The sequence below is a fragment of the Pogona vitticeps genome, chromosome 4 (assembly GCF_051106095.1).
Source record: "Pogona vitticeps strain Pit_001003342236 chromosome 4, PviZW2.1, whole genome shotgun sequence".
NCBI lineage: Eukaryota > Metazoa > Chordata > Lepidosauria > Squamata > Agamidae > Pogona > Pogona vitticeps.
Genome location: NC_135786.1, coordinates 199,045,609 through 199,064,711, shown reverse-complemented (window position 1 = coordinate 199,064,711; position 19,103 = coordinate 199,045,609). Strand labels below are relative to the sequence as shown.

At 41.9% G+C, this 19,103-nt stretch overlaps 1 protein-coding gene across 1 annotated transcript; it reads left to right on the top strand.

The window, feature by feature from the left end:
• Positions 1-2,873: 2,873 nt before the first annotated feature.
• TTPA (alpha tocopherol transfer protein) lies at positions 2,874-19,103 on the top strand. Its single transcript, XM_072998983.2, has 5 exons — positions 2,874-3,206; positions 12,888-13,041; positions 14,569-14,762; positions 15,624-15,734; positions 17,179-19,103. Exons 1-5 carry the CDS (start codon positions 3,000-3,002, stop codon positions 17,350-17,352), a joined length of 840 nt encoding a protein of 279 aa, XP_072855084.1. The 5' UTR covers positions 2,874-2,999; the 3' UTR covers positions 17,353-19,103.

Below are 19,103 nucleotides of genomic sequence, written 5' to 3'. Positions count from 1 at the left end.
AAGTTACCACCACCACGACCACCCATGACCACGTTTCAGTTAACATCTGCAACATTTTACTTATTTATTTTATTTATATGCCACCCACACTACCCAAAGGTATATAGGCGGTTTACAACAATTAAAATATTGTAAAAAAGATAAAATAATTAAAATACAATTAAAATATATACTCTAAAAATTGCCATCAGGACCCACAGTTGCTATTATTTCAATTAAGAGCCTTCTGGAACAGGAAGGTTTTGACCTGGCGCAAAATGTCATCAGTGTCGGCGCCAGACTAATCTCCCTCTGGAGTGTGTTCCATAGTCTGGGGGCAGGTGACGAAAAGGCCCTTTGTCTACAAACCATCCCTCTTACCTCCTTGAGGGATGGCTCTTTCAAAAGGGCCCCCTGGCTAGATCTTAACTGCCGGGTAGGTTCATATATAAGGTGGCGGTCCTTCAGGTATCCAGGGCCCAAGCCATTTAGGGCTTTATATGTCAAAACAAGCACTTTGAATTAGGCCCGGGCAGCAACTGGTAACCAATGTAATTTAAACAGAATAGGCTTGATATGTTCCCTAGCGGCCCCACCACTCACCAGCTGCGCAGCTCGATTCTGGACCAGTTGCAGTCACCAGACCATCTTCAAAGGCAGCACCATGTAGAGCGCATTGCAGTAATCTATACGAGATGTTACTAGTGGGTGTGTAACTGTCATGAGACTCCGCTCATCCAGGTAGGGACGTCGCTGGTACAATTTCCACAGCTGAAGGAAGGCGTCCCTGGCCACCGAGTCCACCTGGGCTTCCAGAGTTAGACTGAGGTCCAGGAGCACCCCCAGGCTGCGGACCCTTTCCCTTAAGGGGAGTGTAACCCCATCAGCAAGCTGATGAGCAGTCCGGGGCCTTCACCAGATTTCCTGGTTGAAGAAGATCCCGGACCACTCAAAGCAGCTCTGATGGATGACATTCTGAAAAAGCAATACGGCTGGAGAAATATTGCTGTTTCACCGGCCGTATTGCCACAAAATAGGCCCAATAATGGGCCCTAAGTCGTGTTTGACTGGATTCTTCTGCAGCAGAAAGCCTGAGGAGTTGCAGAGGCAGGAAAGAATTCTGAGAAGAGTTCCCACGGATATTAACTAAACTAGTCAGATTAAGCACACCGTCACAATGAAGAGTGAAACGCACAGATGCAGGGAATAAAAAAGAATCTGGTAGAGTGTTATTCAAGCAGCTTAGACTTTTATTTGCTGTGTCCTCCCATCTAATTATATGAACACAGCAGTTCTCAAATGAATATCCTCTTAAATTAGAGAAATGCTAAACTTTTGAATGAAACACCATAGTTGCCACATCAAAGGTTTTGTGAAAAGGTTGCAGATCAACAATTTAATGAGAAAACGGAAAAATGTGCACCCAAGTGCCAGGGTCAGAGAAGCACAGCACCTCCCTTATCCCACTCGTCATCAATCATAATCATGGCATAAAGAAAACAGTGCTTGCGTGTGACAGAAAAATTAGTATCAAGATTTATTTATTGAGGTGTGTGTGTGTCCAGACAGAAGATTTATGCCGGTTAGCGCATAAATATATTTAAAACCACTTCTCCTTAGGACGTCCTTGTAATTTGTTGCAGAAAACACTTCAACAGACTTCCTTGGAGGTGTTTTGTTTTTGGAGCTAATAACAGTACTAATACTAATCTTAGAAGTGCAGAGCTGGAAGGGATCCTATCGATCTTCAGGTCCAGCCCCACTGAAACTCTCAATTTCTGCTTCTCCTGCCAGAGAGCTAAACCACTGAGCTACCCAGCAGTTTTTAATGCATCATTTATATTTTTTTTTCCTGATGAAAAGCACCTGGCTGGGAGTCTCTATCACAAAAATGAACTTCCTTTTCAAAGTCCCATAGCAATACATTCTTGCCCTTCCATCCTATCCCTCACTCCTGGGTTCAAAGGCCAAAACACTTTAGAGCCCCATGGCCTTACAACCTCTGCCACCCCCACTTTTTAGACCATAATGATGCATGATAATATACTACTTCAATTTATTTCAAAATGTGGCAACCATCCTGCCTCATTTCCTGAACATTACCCCTTACTCTGCTAAGTAGACTTCTGCTCTAAAGTCCTGTCCCAAAAGCAGGTTAAAGGGGGAAAGGTTTTGAGTTTGACAACATGTTTATTGGCTCACTAAAAATTTACAAAAATTAGGGAGCTCAGAAAAGCGTTGCCTAACCCGGAGCAGTTTTGTTGTTGATGATGGTGTTGGCGGTAGTTGGTTAAGGAGAAAACACTCTTCAGCAGATCTGAGGCACTCTTTTGACAGCCCCCCCCAACACACACATACTGATGGAGGGTTGGGGAAGCGAAGACTTAAATCTTGGCGATCCGGATCCCAGGCTAGATCGCGAACATGTCCCTCGGAGGCCTGCCTGACAAGACCCGTATAGCAGCGCCGCCCCTCCGGAAGCCTAGTGGTTAGCTCCTAGTGCTGTCCCGTCTTATGGGACAAACGCTGACAGAGGTACAGTATCCTGAAGTGGGTGTCAGGGTGCAGTTCGCGCCAGCAGAGCGGCCCGACTCCGGTCCGGCTCGCCTTGCCTATGGGAGGGAAGGTGAGCCTCTCTTCCCTCCCACCCGTGCCCGGGGTTGCGGGGGGGCTCCCCAGATTCTGTCACCGGTCCAGGATCCCCCTTCCCTGTTTCTCTCCTGGGAAGAGGAGCGGAGGCAGCCTGGCAAGGCGCCGAGCCGGCCAAAGCGCAAGAGGAGCCGATCCACTGACGCCACGGCTCAATTCGGGGCGGCGGCGTGGCCTTGGCCCTAGTGTTTGGCCCGCGGGGTCGGCGACCAGTCCGGCTGTGCCAGTTGCTCCTCTTTCTTATGTAACCCGGCCGGGCGAACGGCTCTAGAGGGAGCCTCCCTTCTCTGCGCTGGTTCCACGCATTTGGGAGCGAGGGCGGCGGAAAACACCTCGTTGTTTCCCCCCCGGGACGCGGCGGCGGCGGCGCCATGAGCCACGCTGAGCCGCCTGCCCCGCCGCAGGTAAACCTCAGCCATCTGCCCGACGACTCGCCCCCCGTGAGAGCCGCCGTGGCTGAGCTCCGGCGCAAAGCCAGGGAGGAGGAGAGGATCCGGACCCTTCCCTTCCTCCTCTCCGATACGCACCTGGTCCGCTTCCTAAGAGCCCGAGACTTCGACGGCGACTTGGCGTGGAAGGTAAAAGCGCGAGACCGAGGCGCACGCGCACGCGCACGCACACTCGCACCCGCGCTCCGGCGAGCAGCCGCTCCGGGCTGACTCGGAGGCGCGTCTGCCGTGGAGGGTCTTTTTTTCCCCCTTCAGCAAAAACCCTCCTGTGTGGCGTGGCCTTAAGCGAGCAAAGCAGAGCCCGTCTTCCTGGTGGCGGCTCCCCTCCTTTGGCCTAGGCTCCCTTCCCGCTCCAGCGTGGGCATCGTCGGCGTGCCTAAATCCAGAGAATAGTCCCAAGATGGTATAGTGGGTAGTGTGATGGGCTGTGATTCAGGAGTTGTTGTTTAGTCGTATAGTCGTGTCCGACTCTTGGTGACCCCATGGACCAGAGCACGCCAGGCCCTCCTATGTTCCACTGCCTCCCGGAGTTGTGTCAATTTCATGTTGGTTGCTTCGCAGACACTGTCCAGCCATCTCATCCTCGGTCGTCCCCTTCTCCTCTTGCCGTCACACTTTCCTAACATCAAGGTCTTTTCCAAGGAGTCTTCTCTTCTCATGAGATGGCCAAAGTACTGGAGCCTCAGCATCAGGATCTGTCCTTCCAGTGAGCACTCAGGGTTGATTTCCTTCAGAATGCATAGGTTTGTTCTCCTTGCAGTCCAGGGGACTCTCAAGAGCCTCCTCCAGCACCACAATTCAAAAGCATCAATTCGCCAGTCAGCCTTCTTTATGGTCTAGCTCTCACTTCCATACATTGCTACAGGAAAAACCATAGCTATGACTATTCGGACTTTTGTTGGCAAGGTGATGTCTCTGCTTTTTAAGATACTGTCGAGGTTTGTCATCACTTTCCTCCCAAGAAGCAGGCATCTTTTAATTTCATGGCTGCTGTCACCATCTGCAGTGATCATGGAGCCCAAGAACATAAAATCTGTTACTACCTCCATATCTTCCCCTTCCATTTGCCAGGAGGTGATGGAACCAGTGGCCATGATCTTAGTTTTTTTGATGTTGAGTTTCAGACCATTTTTTACACTCTCCTCTTTCACCCTCATTACAAGGTTCCTTAATTGCTCCTCACTTTCTGCCATCAGAGTGGTATCATCTGCATATCTGAGGTTGTTGATATTTCTTCTGGCAGTCTTAATTCCATCTTGGGATTCCTCCAGTCCGGCCTTTCGCATGATGTATTCTGATTCAGGAGACCAGGGTTCAAATCCCTGCTCAGCCCTGCAAATTCACTTAAGGGAGACAGAGGTAAAACCACTCCTTAAATATCTCACATACTGTACCTGTTAGGAGTGCTATAAGTTGGATGAAGCGTAATAGCATATAACAAGCAAACAGAAATGCAGAGAAATAGCAAATATTTCATCCCCTGTTTCTCCAAAAATAAGACCTTTCCTGAAAATAAGCTCTAGTAGGATTTTTCAGGATGCTTGGAATATAAACCCTACCCCAAAAATAAGCTCCAGTTAAGTGAAACCCCACCCTCCACCCTTGTACAGCAACCAGAAGAAGATGACATGACTGTATTTGAATAAATGTAGATTGTTGTACATGAAAAAAAATCACCTGAAAATAAGCCCTAATGTGGTTAAATTAATATAAGACCCCATCTTATTTTTGGAGAAACACGGTATCTCTGTATTCCCAGAGCATCTGATGCATTTCAATCAACATTAAATACTTTAGAATGGATGGCCAATTAATCCTTAAGCAACAGGGAACTGTCTTTGGGCAACCTTATTTTCCTAGCACATCTTGTTACATCATCATCATGTGCAGTCGAATCAATTCTGACTTATGGCAACTCTTTCCAAGGTTTTCTAGGTAGAAAATACACAGAAGTAGTTCACCATCCCCTTCTTCTGGGATTGTGCAGCTTGCCCAAGGCTACATAGGCTGGCTCTACCTACGAAGGGCACAGTGGGGAATCAGACTCCCAACATACCTAAACCACTGAGCTATCCAGCAAGCTCCCTCTTACATATGCAACTGAAAATATGTCATTTGTTCCCAATGGACTCAGTATTTTAAGTGTCTTTCAGAGTCTATCCCTGTCCATTTTGGTCATAATCTTCCCGCATATGAAAATCTTATATACTAACTGTATAGGTGGGCAGGAATCTTACACAATACATGGAAAGATGATGGAGGAGGGAGGAGTGACCTACATGTCTTGTGCCTTCAGTCTGTGTGGACTTAGATGAGAGCAAAGTCCCACTGAGTTGATTAAAAAACCTGAGTCTGACTAAACAGTTGTAAAATTCCTACTGCCTCAGTTCCTGTGTATACCATTGGCTCTACCCTAAGCCTGCCATAAGCTCACCAGAATTCTTAGTATTTTGTTTAAAATACTAAGTTGGTATAAAACCAGGAAATGGTATATTAGAGTACAGGAAGAACTTAATTACAACTTTTAATTGTGCTATGATTGGGGCTCTTGTGGGGAAATGTATGTTTTGTATAATTGTGGGGAAGAGAATAGACATTTAATTTGGCTTTAGTGTTTAAAGTATTGGTGTGCATTCAGATTAGTAAAGAACGGAGTTGATTGACTAATTAAAGTCCTGCTTATTCACTAGGCCTATTGTAAGAGAGTAAAAAAATACCTTTTTAATGTCCATCCAGCAATAGAGCTGATATCATTCAGGTAGGCTTAAGGTTGGCTCAGGCCAAGTAGGTCTAGATGCAAAGACTGTGGTAAAGAGGGAAGGTTTAAAGGATACCCTGCATGGTGGACAGGGTTCTGGTGCCCTTGTCCATAGTGAGAGGCTGCTTGTGATATCTTGGACTTTGACAAAAGTATTCTCTCCCATTTGCTCTCTCTCTCTCTTCCTTTGCCAGTAGCCATTTGACATTTCACTTACACCTTACAGTCTTCCCTCTTTTTCTTCTCTTGTTCCTCAATCTCCTGTCTTTATCACCATCCACATCATAACTACTGCTTGGATAGAAAAGGATGCAGGCAATTTCCCCACCAAAAAAAAAAAAAAATACATAACCTCCATTAAAGGAGGAGGTTGTTTTTTGAGGTGTCATGAAGAATGGAAGATGCTAACAAGGCATATACCTAATGTGACTAAGAAATCTTTTCTGTTGTATGGATAATCTGAAATTTTTCTGAAACATATACAGTGGTGCCTTGCTTGACGAGGATAATCCGTTCCAGCAAAATCGCTGTAGAATGAAATCGTCATCAAGCGAAAGTAAAAATCCCATCGAAATGCATTGAAAACTGGTTCAATGCATTCCAATGGGCAAAATACCTCAGCGCCCAGCAAAGTTCCTCCATAGGGCGGCCATTTTTGGTGCCTCTAAAGTGAGGAATCTGTCCTAAAACACAGTGGGGAGCCATTTTACACAGCAGGCGGCCATTTTGAAAGACCGACGATCAGCTGTTTTGATCGTCGGTAAGCAAAGAATTGGTTCCCGAAGCAGGAAATCAATCATCGTGAAGCAATTTTTCCCTATTAAATGATCATTTTAAAAAACTTCATCGTTAAGCAATTTCCTCGTCTAACGAGGTAATCATCAAGCAGGGCACCACTTGAATGCATTTATTCGGGGTAGTCTGAGCAATTTTAAGTGAATGATTTCTCTGATTTTTTTAAAACCATTCAGGCCTTTTGTGCGTAGGATTTATCTGCACATGTGACAAGGATTCTGCTTTAACTCTGTGGTAGAAGTGGAAGAGTTTCATGGTTGTACCATTTAATGCCATATGAAATGAGGGTTTGTCTACATGGCATCTTGAGTGGGCTGGATATGGTCACTAGGAAGTGTGATATGCTATTCAGAGCAATTTTTGCATCCAAATGACATACAGATCGCAAGTGACTCTATTTGGCCCACAGCAGCCTGCTGCCAATATGCCAGTTTTATGAAGTGGATTAAGAAGAGATACTGTATTGGCAAATTATCACTTCTTCAGCTCTGTGAGGGGGCTAAGGAAGTTAATACTGTGTATTAGGGCAGCAAATATGTGCTGCATCAATTCAAATACCTAAAAGACAAATGGAAAGCAGATGTGTATTAGTGCAGCGCTGCCTGCTGTCAAAATATGCTTTTGCTTTCCTAAATCACATTTGTTTTCCGTTAGTCTTTTAGGTATTTAAAGTGATACAGCACATATTCACTGTCCTCATACACACTTAAAAAAAATCACTTCCTTGGCTCCACCATGGAGCTTAGGAAGTGATGAATTTGTTAATACCATGAAATGACTCTCTTCTTAAGTCACTTCACAATACAGTGGTGCCCCGTATAGCGAGGTTAATCCGTTCCGGATTAACCTTCGCTATACGAAAACATTGCTGTGTGGGTAAGGAAAGCCTATTGGAACGCATTAAACTTAGTTTAATGCGTTCCAATAAGCTTCGAAACTTACCCCTCCAGCGATGTTTTCGCATCCGGCGGCCATTTTGGAGCCACCGATCAGCTGATCGGTGGCTCCAAAATGGCCGCCGCATGACCCGAAATGGCCCCTATCAGTGTTTTCGCGCCCTCCCCTTGCTTACGGAGGTCGCGAAAACGCTGCGGGGGGCATTTCGGGTCATCCGCGGCCATTAAAATGACCGCGGATGGCCCGAAATGCCCCCCCACAGCGTTTTCGCGATCTCCGTAAGCAAGGGGAGGGCGCGAAAACACTGATAGGGGCCATTTCGGGTCATCCGGCGGCCATTTTGGAGCCGCCGATCAGCTGTTCGGCGGCTCCAAAATGGCCGCTGGAGGCCCCAATCATCGCAAAGCGAGTGCGGCGATTGGGGCTGATCCGCATAACGATCCCCAAAAAGGGATCGCTATACGGATTCTTCGTTAAACGGTGCGCTCGTTAAGCGAGGCACCACTGTACTGACAAATTAGAGGAAGTCTCACTTTTGGTCCATTTCCAGAACTCACATGCACTGGAAATGGATCAAACCAGAGCAATCCTATCTGTAGTAAAAAAATAAAATAAAAAAGTAGAAGCTACTGATAAAGGCCAGAAAGTGCAGGTAGGAACACTCTGGGAATGATTTGGTTTGCTCCAGTGATTATGTTGTGTGATTGTTGTCAAAATGAATGAACCACCCATCTCCACATTAGTCCGAACAGCAGGCTAAACGCTCATCTGATCACACTCTTAACTCAAGATGCTTGTTTATTATGGTATTTGCTCCCTGCTCCACTGGTGTTAAAGTTTATTCCCCTTGATAAGTGTGGCTACGTGTGCATATAGGCAAGCTTGATGGTTCATACTAAGAATCTGTTAGAGAATGCAGGTAGAAATAGAGTTCTAAAGGGCATGAGTTGCCATTCAGATTCCCTCCTTGCAAACCTTTCATGGTACTGTACTGTACTGTGGTTATTGATTCACAGTTGGAACAAAACAAAATGCTACAACTATTATTGCTACAAATGGCAACATTGATTTTATTCATATGTGGAGCCAAGCAAAGCAATAAACCTGGTCTTCTGCCTAACTCCTCATTGGATCAATAACAAATTTATGTGCACTACCATTTTTTATTACTAAGACTGACATAAAATCTATTATCACTACTGGATGTAGCAACTTTTCTTTGACCGTTTGAGAAATTGCAAAGATAGAAGTTGCACTGTAATCTGAGAGTAGACATACATATTCTCCATACTTTACTACAATGTGTACGATAGGGAGGTATACTTTGAAAGCTAGGTCTCCTCACTTCATATCCCCTCTTTCTATGATCAACACACAGACTGTCCTGTCCCTCAACCACATCTTTGAATGTGGTTTCAAAGAAGCTCAGCAAATGCTTGGGAAAACGTGCAAGATGGAAAGATGCAATGTCTGTCTCTGCATGTCTGCACACAGAGGCAGGAAATAAGCTTGGGGCTTGGTTGAATTTTTTTTTTAAAAAAAAACTTCTTAATTGTTAGAGTAGTATGGCAATGGAACCAATTACTTTGGGAGATGGTGATTGCTCCAAGACTGGAGACATTCAAGAGATAATTAGACAGCCATATGTCTGATGTACTTTGATTTGGATTCCTACATTGAGCAGGGGGTTGGACTCGATGGCCTTATAGGCCCCTTCCAATTCCATTATTCTGTGATTCTATGAATTTATGAAGCAGAGCAAAAGGACTTTCTTTTTACATCATTGACTTTTTGAGGTCAGCGACTGACTTTGCAACCTTGGCACATCTAGTCAAACACAAGATGTGGCCCACTATCATGGTATGTTCCATGTAGCAATGTGTTTTTTCCCATATATTTTTGAACAGCATATTTTGAAAATGCAGACATTGAGTGTGTTCTAAGAATCTCTTTTATTCATTGCTGCATAAACTTGAAAACAAAAACATGACCCGTAGTAATAACTGGACAGTGTCCCATCCTTTGTATTTATCATCAGCTGATTATACAGTATGTCTCTGAAGACCAGGCAGTTGGCATCAGGTCTTTCTATTTCCCTGTTTCTAGCCATCACTGTCTAGTACAAGTTGTTTACAGCCAAACAGTTATTTTCTTGTGCAATGAGTTAGAGATGACTGGGGTAAAAAGATGTTATATACCCAGCATGATACAGTGGATAGAGTGACAAACTAGGATTCAGGAGACCTGGGTTCAAATTCTGATGCAGCAATAGAACCTCAGTGGAACTTGTAAAACCACTCCATAAATATCTCACTTACCTTGAAAGCCCTATTAAGGCCATTGCAAATTAAGGGATGTGGTGCTGCTGCAGGTTGAACCACAGAAGCCTCTGTGCTGCAAGGTCAGAAGACCTGCAGTCATAAGATTGAATGCATGCAACAGAGTGAGCCCCCATTGCTTGTCCCAGTTCCCGCCAACCTAGCAGTTCGAAAGTATGCAAAATGCAAAACGTGAGTAGATAAATAGTAGATACCTTCCCATGGTGGTAACCTAACACCGTTCTGTGTCTAGTCGTGCTGGCCACGTGACCACAGAAGATTGTCTTCGGACAAAATGCTAGCTCTATGGGTTGGAAACGGAGATAAGCACTGCCCCCTAGAGTTGGACACGACTGGACAAATTGTCAAGGGGAAGCTTTACCTTTACCTTTACTAAATTAATTTTGACTCAATGGTACATAACAACAATAGCAAGGAGATCTTAAACTCCAGCAACATGGTTGACTCTTAATTCACTCTGTCTAACATCAATCGGTTTTTCTATCATTTTGGCACATTTTGAGGAGAGGGGAAAAGTATAGGAAAGTTATTACTGCTGTTTAAAAATCATCCAACTAGGAATTTTAAAAAGAAAATAATTCAGAACTTATAAAAATTTCCTTAAACTTGTAAGAATGTGGTTAAGATCTGTAAATGTGTGAAGTTTTTTTCATTCAGGTATCTACAGTTGAAAGCCTAACATGGGTGGATTTGAAGCATCTTATGAGAAGCAGTAGGAGAAACATCTACAAGTATAAATAAATTAACTGTCCAGTATTGGCTACTTGTCATTAATGTGTTGACAATAAGTAATGTATTCATAATGACTGCTTTATTGCAAATGCTGGCAACTCAGTGTGAAGACTTATCTTCAGCTCAGCTTCTCCTCAGTGACTGACTGTCTAGGAGACAATAAATGGTTTATATTTTGTTGCTATGAAATCTTTTTTTTTAAATGCTTTTACCTAACATTTTAAATGTCTCCCACTTTGAAGTCCAAGTAGATGCAAGCAATTTTGTGCACAGAAGGCCATGGACAAAATTAAAATCTTCCCAATAGTACAGAAGATGGCAGTCTTTGAACAGTTACAGCAGCTTATCATTTCATCCATTTTATCTCTCTCATAAAAGAAATATGTGCTTGTTAATTGGCAAATGAGAAAGCTGAACATGAACAGTGCTGATGGCAAGATCATGCCTAGAACTAAAACTTTTGGAGGTACTTGCGAATGGATCAGGTTTTGTTAATAACTGCATAGGTACCATACATTTGTTGAGAAAGAAAAGCCTGCAGTTCCAGGAAAAGGGGAAATGCACACACAAATATCATGCAACTATTGTTTGAGCACAGTAAGCTAAGGTTTTCCATCAAAGTTTGCCCACTGGGCCAGAGATAATAGAGGAAAAACATTCTGACTTGCAGAGCAAAATATATTGGATTTCTCAATTGCAAGAAGAGCTTATCTGTTTAATTTATCCATGCTTGCCTGGTTCTTCACAAATCTTATGCATTTCACTGTTTCATTTGCCATATTTAGCTGTTTTACATAATTAACTTTGACAGTCTCAAAATTGTTGTGTATTTCAGAATACTACACTAAGGGATCAGTTTCATGTTACTCATAACAGTAAATCCCTGGAAGCATTGTTCTCTGTGAAAGTTAAAGAGATTCAGAAATAGATATGAAAGTAACATAATTTTCAGGAGGAATGTTTTTATTCTAGTTTCATCTTGCAAGTTTTTGTTTTAAAAAAATAGATGAAACCAGCAGGTTTGCAATCCACCAAAAGCTTATACCCAGTAGAGTCTTTCAAGTGCCACAAAACTCTTTATTTTTGTTGGGACAAATCGACAAGGCAACCCTCCTTCAAAATATAAGCAGCACATATAGCAGAAGTACTTTAACTGTAGTGCTGTATTTTACCATGCTATAAGGTGTAGTATCATATAACATTAGTGGTTGCTTTGCTTCTTCTTAAATGCTACCTGAAACAGAACCTTTTCCCCTCTCATATGAAAAGAAAGATCACTGTTGTCTCCAAATGAAGATATTGTGTGCAAATCCAGAAAAAATACTATACTACTAGTGGTTATCCTACTGAGGTGGGGTGGGGTTTTTTTTACATCAATATCAGTTATTACTGATATGATGATGACCCCATCTTTTATTTGCAATGCAGTTCAGTGCATGATTACTCAAGTGTAAGCTACATCGGGTTCATTTGGTCTTATTCCCATACAACTGAATAAAAAATTGCAGACTGAATGATTTTGTAGATTTAATAAGTAGCACAGATATAGATCCAGGCTGAATCATCTATAGGATACATCAATCTTTAGAATGATCATATTGATTTCACTTGGTGTTCTGTAAGGATCACTAAATTTACCTCTAACCTTAGGGTTTACTGTACTCACTCTTGGTTTTGGAAATATGTTTATCAGCTAGCGATGCATGATGGTCAGTTAGAACAAGTTGACAAAGACTTAAGGATATAAATATATCCCTGAAAAGCAATGCATATTAACTAGGCAAATAGGTAACGGGGGGGGGGGGGGATGGAAAATCCAGCAATTAGAGGGTATTATTCTTAGTTTTAGTCATTCTGTTATTTTACAAAAATAAACAGTCTTAGATGTGTATGAATAATTTTCTTAAATTAATAAATTGAACTATAGAGTGACAATGTAATAGCAAAATTACATATTTCTCTGATGATTTGAATCATCACCCATGCCAAATCCTTGGCAAAGTGGAAGAGCTGTAATTTTTGAGTTAAAAAACCACACACATCAAATTAGTAAACAGACATATGAACAAAGATTTAAAAGAAAACACTCTTTGTGCAATCCTGCATCTACCTATGTTTATTCATAAGTAAGCCTAACTAAGTTCCATGATATATACTTCCAGATAATTGTGGATAGCACAGAATGAGGAAGAAAAATGCTAGCAGAAGAGAAGCAGCATTTCACCATATAAGAGTTGTTTTGTGTTACTCCACAATATCTTGATATCTTTCTGCTAAATCTTTTTTCAGTTATTGAAAAATTATCACAAGTGGCGAGCAGAATGCCCAGAAATAAGTGCAGATTTGCGGCCTTACTCTATTCTTGGTCTGTTGAATAATGGTTACCTTGGAGTTTTGAAAGAGAGGGACCTACATGGCAGTAAAGTTCTCATTTATAGAGTTGGTAAGTAACTTTTCTTTTTATGTTGTTAAGTAGCCCTCTTTTAAAGTACATGCTAAAAACAGGCAGCAGAATTCTATACCAGCTGCTGTTTTATCAGCAAGTCAGACATAATGTTTACTGATTCATAGATTGCTTCCCATATTAATGAATATACAACAGGATCCTGTTGGTGTTCAGAGAGGGATTGCATAACTTGCTGCAGCTAATTGATGAGATTCAGAGATGCAGTCAGGCACATGACCAGCCATGCAACCCAACAAGGGGCTGACTTGGCACATTTTCAGTTAATGGCATGCTGCCTCTCAAAGTGACCCTGTTTAGTCCAATTCAAACCCAGGGCACTGTGGCAAGTTAAGCAACCCCTCCATGAACACCAGTACGTAGAACTAAGGACTTCTAAATATTGTTCACAAAGCCCCTCTGTGGGAAAATCTCCCACCCCTAGCTAAACTGTGGCAAGAATGAACTGTCAAGGCTTTAGTAGTGGTGGCTCACCTTGCACCCTCAGTCCCAGGTCTTGAGCTCTCCCATCCCTAGTTTATAGAACAGGCTTATAGAATAGGTTTATAGGCTTGGGTTTATAGAATAGTCAAACATCTATTCCACACACTGTGAATTGGTAGCTTCAATGTTCAGGTATAAGTGGGGAAAAAGAATCGCACCTCCCATACTTTTATAAATAAATAAGGATGAGTCATGTATGCTTCAGTACATGGGGAGGAAAGAGAATTCATCAGATGGGCTGTGGGGAGAGAAGGGCTGTTCCCTGGCTTCAGAACTGCTTTTTACCTACAGCTGGAGCAGCAGATAAACAGTGATATCAGGAGAGATGTAGAAATTGCTAAGAGATGGGAGGTGTGTTTGGAGACAGGGAATTTGTGTGTATGTGTTGCACATGTGTTACTGAAATATGTTTGGAGAGGAAGTGTATGTGCATGCGCATGCATGTGTGCCGCCCAAACACCTGGCTATTACTGGATGCAGATTACATGCCAAGAAACCTGTATGTGGCTGTGTAGAATACTTGTAGAGCCCAATCTGTATCATCTGTACACTGGAATCAGCCTTGGGAATCCTAAGGTCTTCAGAAGGTCAAAAAATCTTTAGGAAAACTAAAATGACTGGGAGGGAGGAACCCAAAACAGCTAAATGAGAACTTGCCGTACTCAGTAGCATCAGAATGCAGAGCATGTGATGAAGGGGAGAAATGGGCTGGGCTGGAGTATTCTAGAAGCAGGCTAGAGCTCTAAGTATAGAAGCATTCCACACAACATTTGGTTGAACATCACAGTTCTAACATCCTTTCAACAACAAAACCAACCAGGGAAACCTGCAGTAATTCAGTTATGCAGTCTTGTTGCCCCAAATGGTTTAGGAAGGATATGGTGTTTACTTGTGCAAGAAGACAAATCCCAGGACTTCTTCATGGTGCCCATGCCTCTTGCAAACGATGACTCAGCCCGTTTGCTCTACTGAAGGAGGTGGAAACGTTCTTGCCTTCCAGTTGCCTCTCTTTCTTTGCTCCAGGACACTGGGATCCAAAGGAGTTTACTGTATTTGATGCATTTCGTGTAAGTCTCATCACCTCTGAGCTTATTGTACGAGAGATCGAGACACAACGGAATGGAGTCAAGGTTATTTTTGACCTGAGAGGATGGAGATTTGCTCATGCATTTCAGATATCTCCAACAGTGGTCAAAAGAATAGCTGCTGTGCTCACAGTAAGTTCTGGTTAACTCAAGTTATGATCCGACGGTAGGAAAGGTGCATGTCCAATCATACCATAAAGGGACTTTTACCCCATTCCTGTCCATTGAAAATGCATTCTGCAGCATCACAATGTCTCCACTGTTAGCAGCTTGTAGAATAATGGCCAGAATCTGATTGATGATTTGCACTTGAATAAGGGAAATAGCAGGAGTGTCACAGTGTCAAATTGCTGCTTATTAACAAGGTGCTAGATGCAGTTCTAGTTGTGCAATAGTAGCATTTTGCTCCTGTTGGAGAAAGGTGAAGGCTATCTTTGCCACTTCTTACTCCTTTTCCACCTGCTTGGAGAGCAAGAAGTCTCTGGTTAAGGGAGCACAGGTCATTGGGGATAAGGGTTAGAGCCACCAATAAAGATTATTCCACCACATTAAGGAAACAGCTAAAACATCCCATACATCTCTGCCCCCCACTAGTTTCTGGTCCCTTCAGTGAATGGAAGGAGCCCTTTGGTTCAAGAAATGGCCAATCTGGACCCAGGCGACTGAAATTAATAATACTGTATGCTACAGTACAGGAACATGATTATAATCAAACTGTGCTAACCTTGTTTAGCATTGTAACATTCATTTTAACATGATAGACGGTCTTTACTTGTGCTGGACTCATACTAAGAATTTTCCCTAACTGTTCTGTATGTTCATTCCTAATAGACTTCCAAGTGTAGGTATGGCTTTTCCAGAAAATCATTCGATATGTTGAACATGCTGAGATTCTTTGGGCTTTCTCATGTGAATGTTGATGTTTAAATTATGATGTTCTAGGCCTTGGATTATTTTTGTTATTTTTCCTTTGTTCTTTTCCCCTCTTGGCAGGATTCCTTTCCATTAAAAATCCGTGGTATACACTTCATTAACGAGCCTTTGTTCTTTCATCCTGTCTTTGCTATAATTAAGTCCTTTCTCCCTGAAAAAATCAAGGCACGGGTGAGTGAATGCAACCTTTTTTTCTTGTGAAATTCATATATATGCTCAGTGCATGCTTGTATATATGCTAGGTTCACTACTTAAAGATAGTTGAAGAAAATTTAGAGCTGGGGAGAGAGAGAGAAAGGAGGAGGAGGGTGCTTTTTCTCCCTTCCTCCCTGTTACTGTTCTGATCACCTTTCACATTGATAATGTGACTTTCTGGAGAGGAAAGACTCTATTTGTGGAAGCTCGTTTTGTAATTTGGAATCCCAGAAAAGCAGGGTTCCAAATCACAAGTGGACCTTCCATGGGTAGGAGAGGTTCTCATACCCATGTATGGAGCATGATAGAAATGCACAAGGACAGGATTAAGATGTTCACCCTCGTTCCCCTTCCTCATGGGTTCACTTTAATCTTATTTAGAATGCCTGAATAGGGCTAAAATTATCTCCACCTCTTTTAGTTTTAAATTAGCAAGTCCACTCCACTTTTATTCAATTGGGTTCCACCAGTTTCAGGTTGTTCTTAGTAGGTATTCAGGTACAAATTCTGAACATCTGCAGAGTGGTTAGCTTTGATTTCTACAAAGTCTTGCCACTCTTTTTTCCAAAGGTCTGTCAAGAACTCAGAAAAAAACAACCCTCCCTTCAAATTTTGCCATACATGCCAATGAACCTGTGCAGAAGGAAGAGTCGGTAATAACTTTGTATAATAGCTGCCAAGTAAGCCAGGCCCAAATATATGAGTTCCTGGAAGTAATTCAAATGTCTTCCCACCCAATGCTGTCATTCCAACCTCACTGGTAGAACAGGATCTCTCCTCAGTGCCTGAGTAGCAAGGCAAATGTTGGCAGAAAATCCATGCGGAAAAACAATGCGGAGCCTTATTCTTAGGTTTGCTTCAGTATAAGCCTACGGTGATTTAAAGGCTTGTGTGCTTCCTCCTCATCTAGAAAACAAACAGCTTTTCATCTGGAAGTCTTTCAAACAAGCTAGATAAAATTCAAACTAGATGCTAGATTAAATGTTGGATTTTTATTATGTGGTATGTAGGGCAAATTAAAGGTGCATGCATGTTTTTCCTCTTGGAGAGGCACTCTTGGGAAGGAAAAGCAGAAGCAGAATAATAAGCTTTGCTTCCCCCCATGTTTTCCATTTTAAGTCATATTAAGTCTCCCTCTCTCCCAACCTTGGCATTATAGGGGCTTTGTGATCTATTGTCACATACAGGTCTATCACATTTGCATCCTATTTGCCCCATATCTTAAATTGATTCTATGAGTTTCTAACGTATAAGAGGCTAAAATGTACATGTTACAAAAATGGCTTTGTTTGGTTAATTTTACAGTAGTTTTTTTTTTCATTGACTAAAACATTTGCTTTAATACTTCTTCATTAGCTCAGAATACTTTTTGCTTGTGGAATGATATGGCCAAACATGTGAGCAGTACATTTCATTTCAGATCCATATGCATGGGTATAACTATGGGCAGAGTCTCCAGCAGCACTTTCCAGCCAGCATTCTCCCGGAAGAATATTGTGGAGGATCAGTTTCAATTGAAGAGCTTTCCAGAGAGTGGACTGATTTCATAATACAATCGGAAAGTTATCTTCAGAGTATTTCACAGCTGGGGTAGTCCATTAACATGGTAACATGTGTTTATTAGGAGGACCATCAATATTTGATCATCAACCAGCCAGAGAGGAAAAAAAATGAGGTTAATCCCATGGATTGCTTGTTTCAGAGCCTTCTGCTGATTTAAATGGGATTTGCAAATGTTAATGAAGTAATAGCTACCTGCACAGACATGGCTTATATAATAATGAATTATTTTTGAATTTGGAATGTTTTGATCTTAGAATGAAGTTACTGGAAAAGACAAGGAGGAAGGGCACATGTACGTTCACATTTTATAATCAGGGGACCAGCCTAGCACTACAGCAATGCACTGTACTGACAGGATTAAAAATCAGAGGCCTATCTAGTATCCCATTCTTCTTGTGTCCAACTAGATGCCCCTGAGAATCTGGGAGGCAGGGCGAAGTAGAACCAGCAACGTCCTGTTTCTCGCCTTAATACCTTTTATTCAGAAGTTTAGTGCCTTTGAATATGGAAGCTGCATTTAAATTCTCGTGGTTAACAGACAGTCCTAGCTGGCATAATGTTTCAGAACTATTTTATAAAAAGCCCCATTGAGAGACTGTCTCCACTTCTTGTATACAGAGTTTGATATGTTTAGGTATATGTTTTGTGAAGTAATTGTCTCTTTTATTAATTCTAACCTTACTGTATATCAATGCATGTTGCATCTGGAATACTGAAAAGGGATTTAACTTGTTCTGTATTAGTATATAGTGATCAAGAATCATATATATGCAATCCAACTTATGAATGCTTACTCATTCATAACCCTAACTATGTTCAGTTGTGTTTTCTTTAATCCTTGTAGTGCAAACCTGTATCTGCCTACAAGAAATAAGACAAATTTAATCCAATGATACTTATTGTCATAAAAGAGAATACCAAATTACAGCCTTAATTTTTATTGTATAATACAAATTTTCACTTCACTGAAAAATAGCTAAATAGTGGCCAAAATCCCATTGTGCAACTGTACACAGGGAACTTGAGTTTGCACACACAATAGTTGCGTTCGCACCAAGACAAAAGCGCTACCCTGAAGCGCTTCTGCTGGTGCACTGCACAATCGGTCATATCAGGGATATGTGACCAACTGCACAACTTCTTAACACAATTCCTTGTTGCTGGGTGCAACACTCAGCCCATATACACTGATGTAAGTTTTTTAACACCAGCATGAACAAGATATTGGCCATTGGCTGAAATCTTGCTTTGCAAACTAAATCAAAATTTGATGAGACCCACTGAATCAATGGAATATATGGAGTCAGTGACTTGCCAATTCCTCACTGATTCAACGGGCCTACTATAGTTGCAAATTATTATGCTAAGCAATAGAATTGCAGCCAATGTGTCTTGATTGCAAAAGCCATTATATTAGTAATGGTTCACAACATACAAATCTGCCATGCTTTTCTTACTTTTACTATTTTTTCTCGAGTTAACCTATGCTTTAACTGGTCCTTAAGAACTTGATTTGACTGAGTTTGTGACTATTACGTTTGCTTGATTCAGGTGGAGTAACTAATAAGCAACATGGGTCCAATTGTTGGAATTAAATGTTTACACTGGAAAATCATTTGTGCTAATCTTAACAAGGGACACAGTATAAATGGTAATGGACACAATGTGAAATAGAAGTACAATGGCAGGCTGAAATTCTCCTTTAAGGATGATGATGATGATGCTGTCTTCTAAACTTTTTTGAGCCAATGTATATGGAATACACAAGAAAAATGTAGAGCA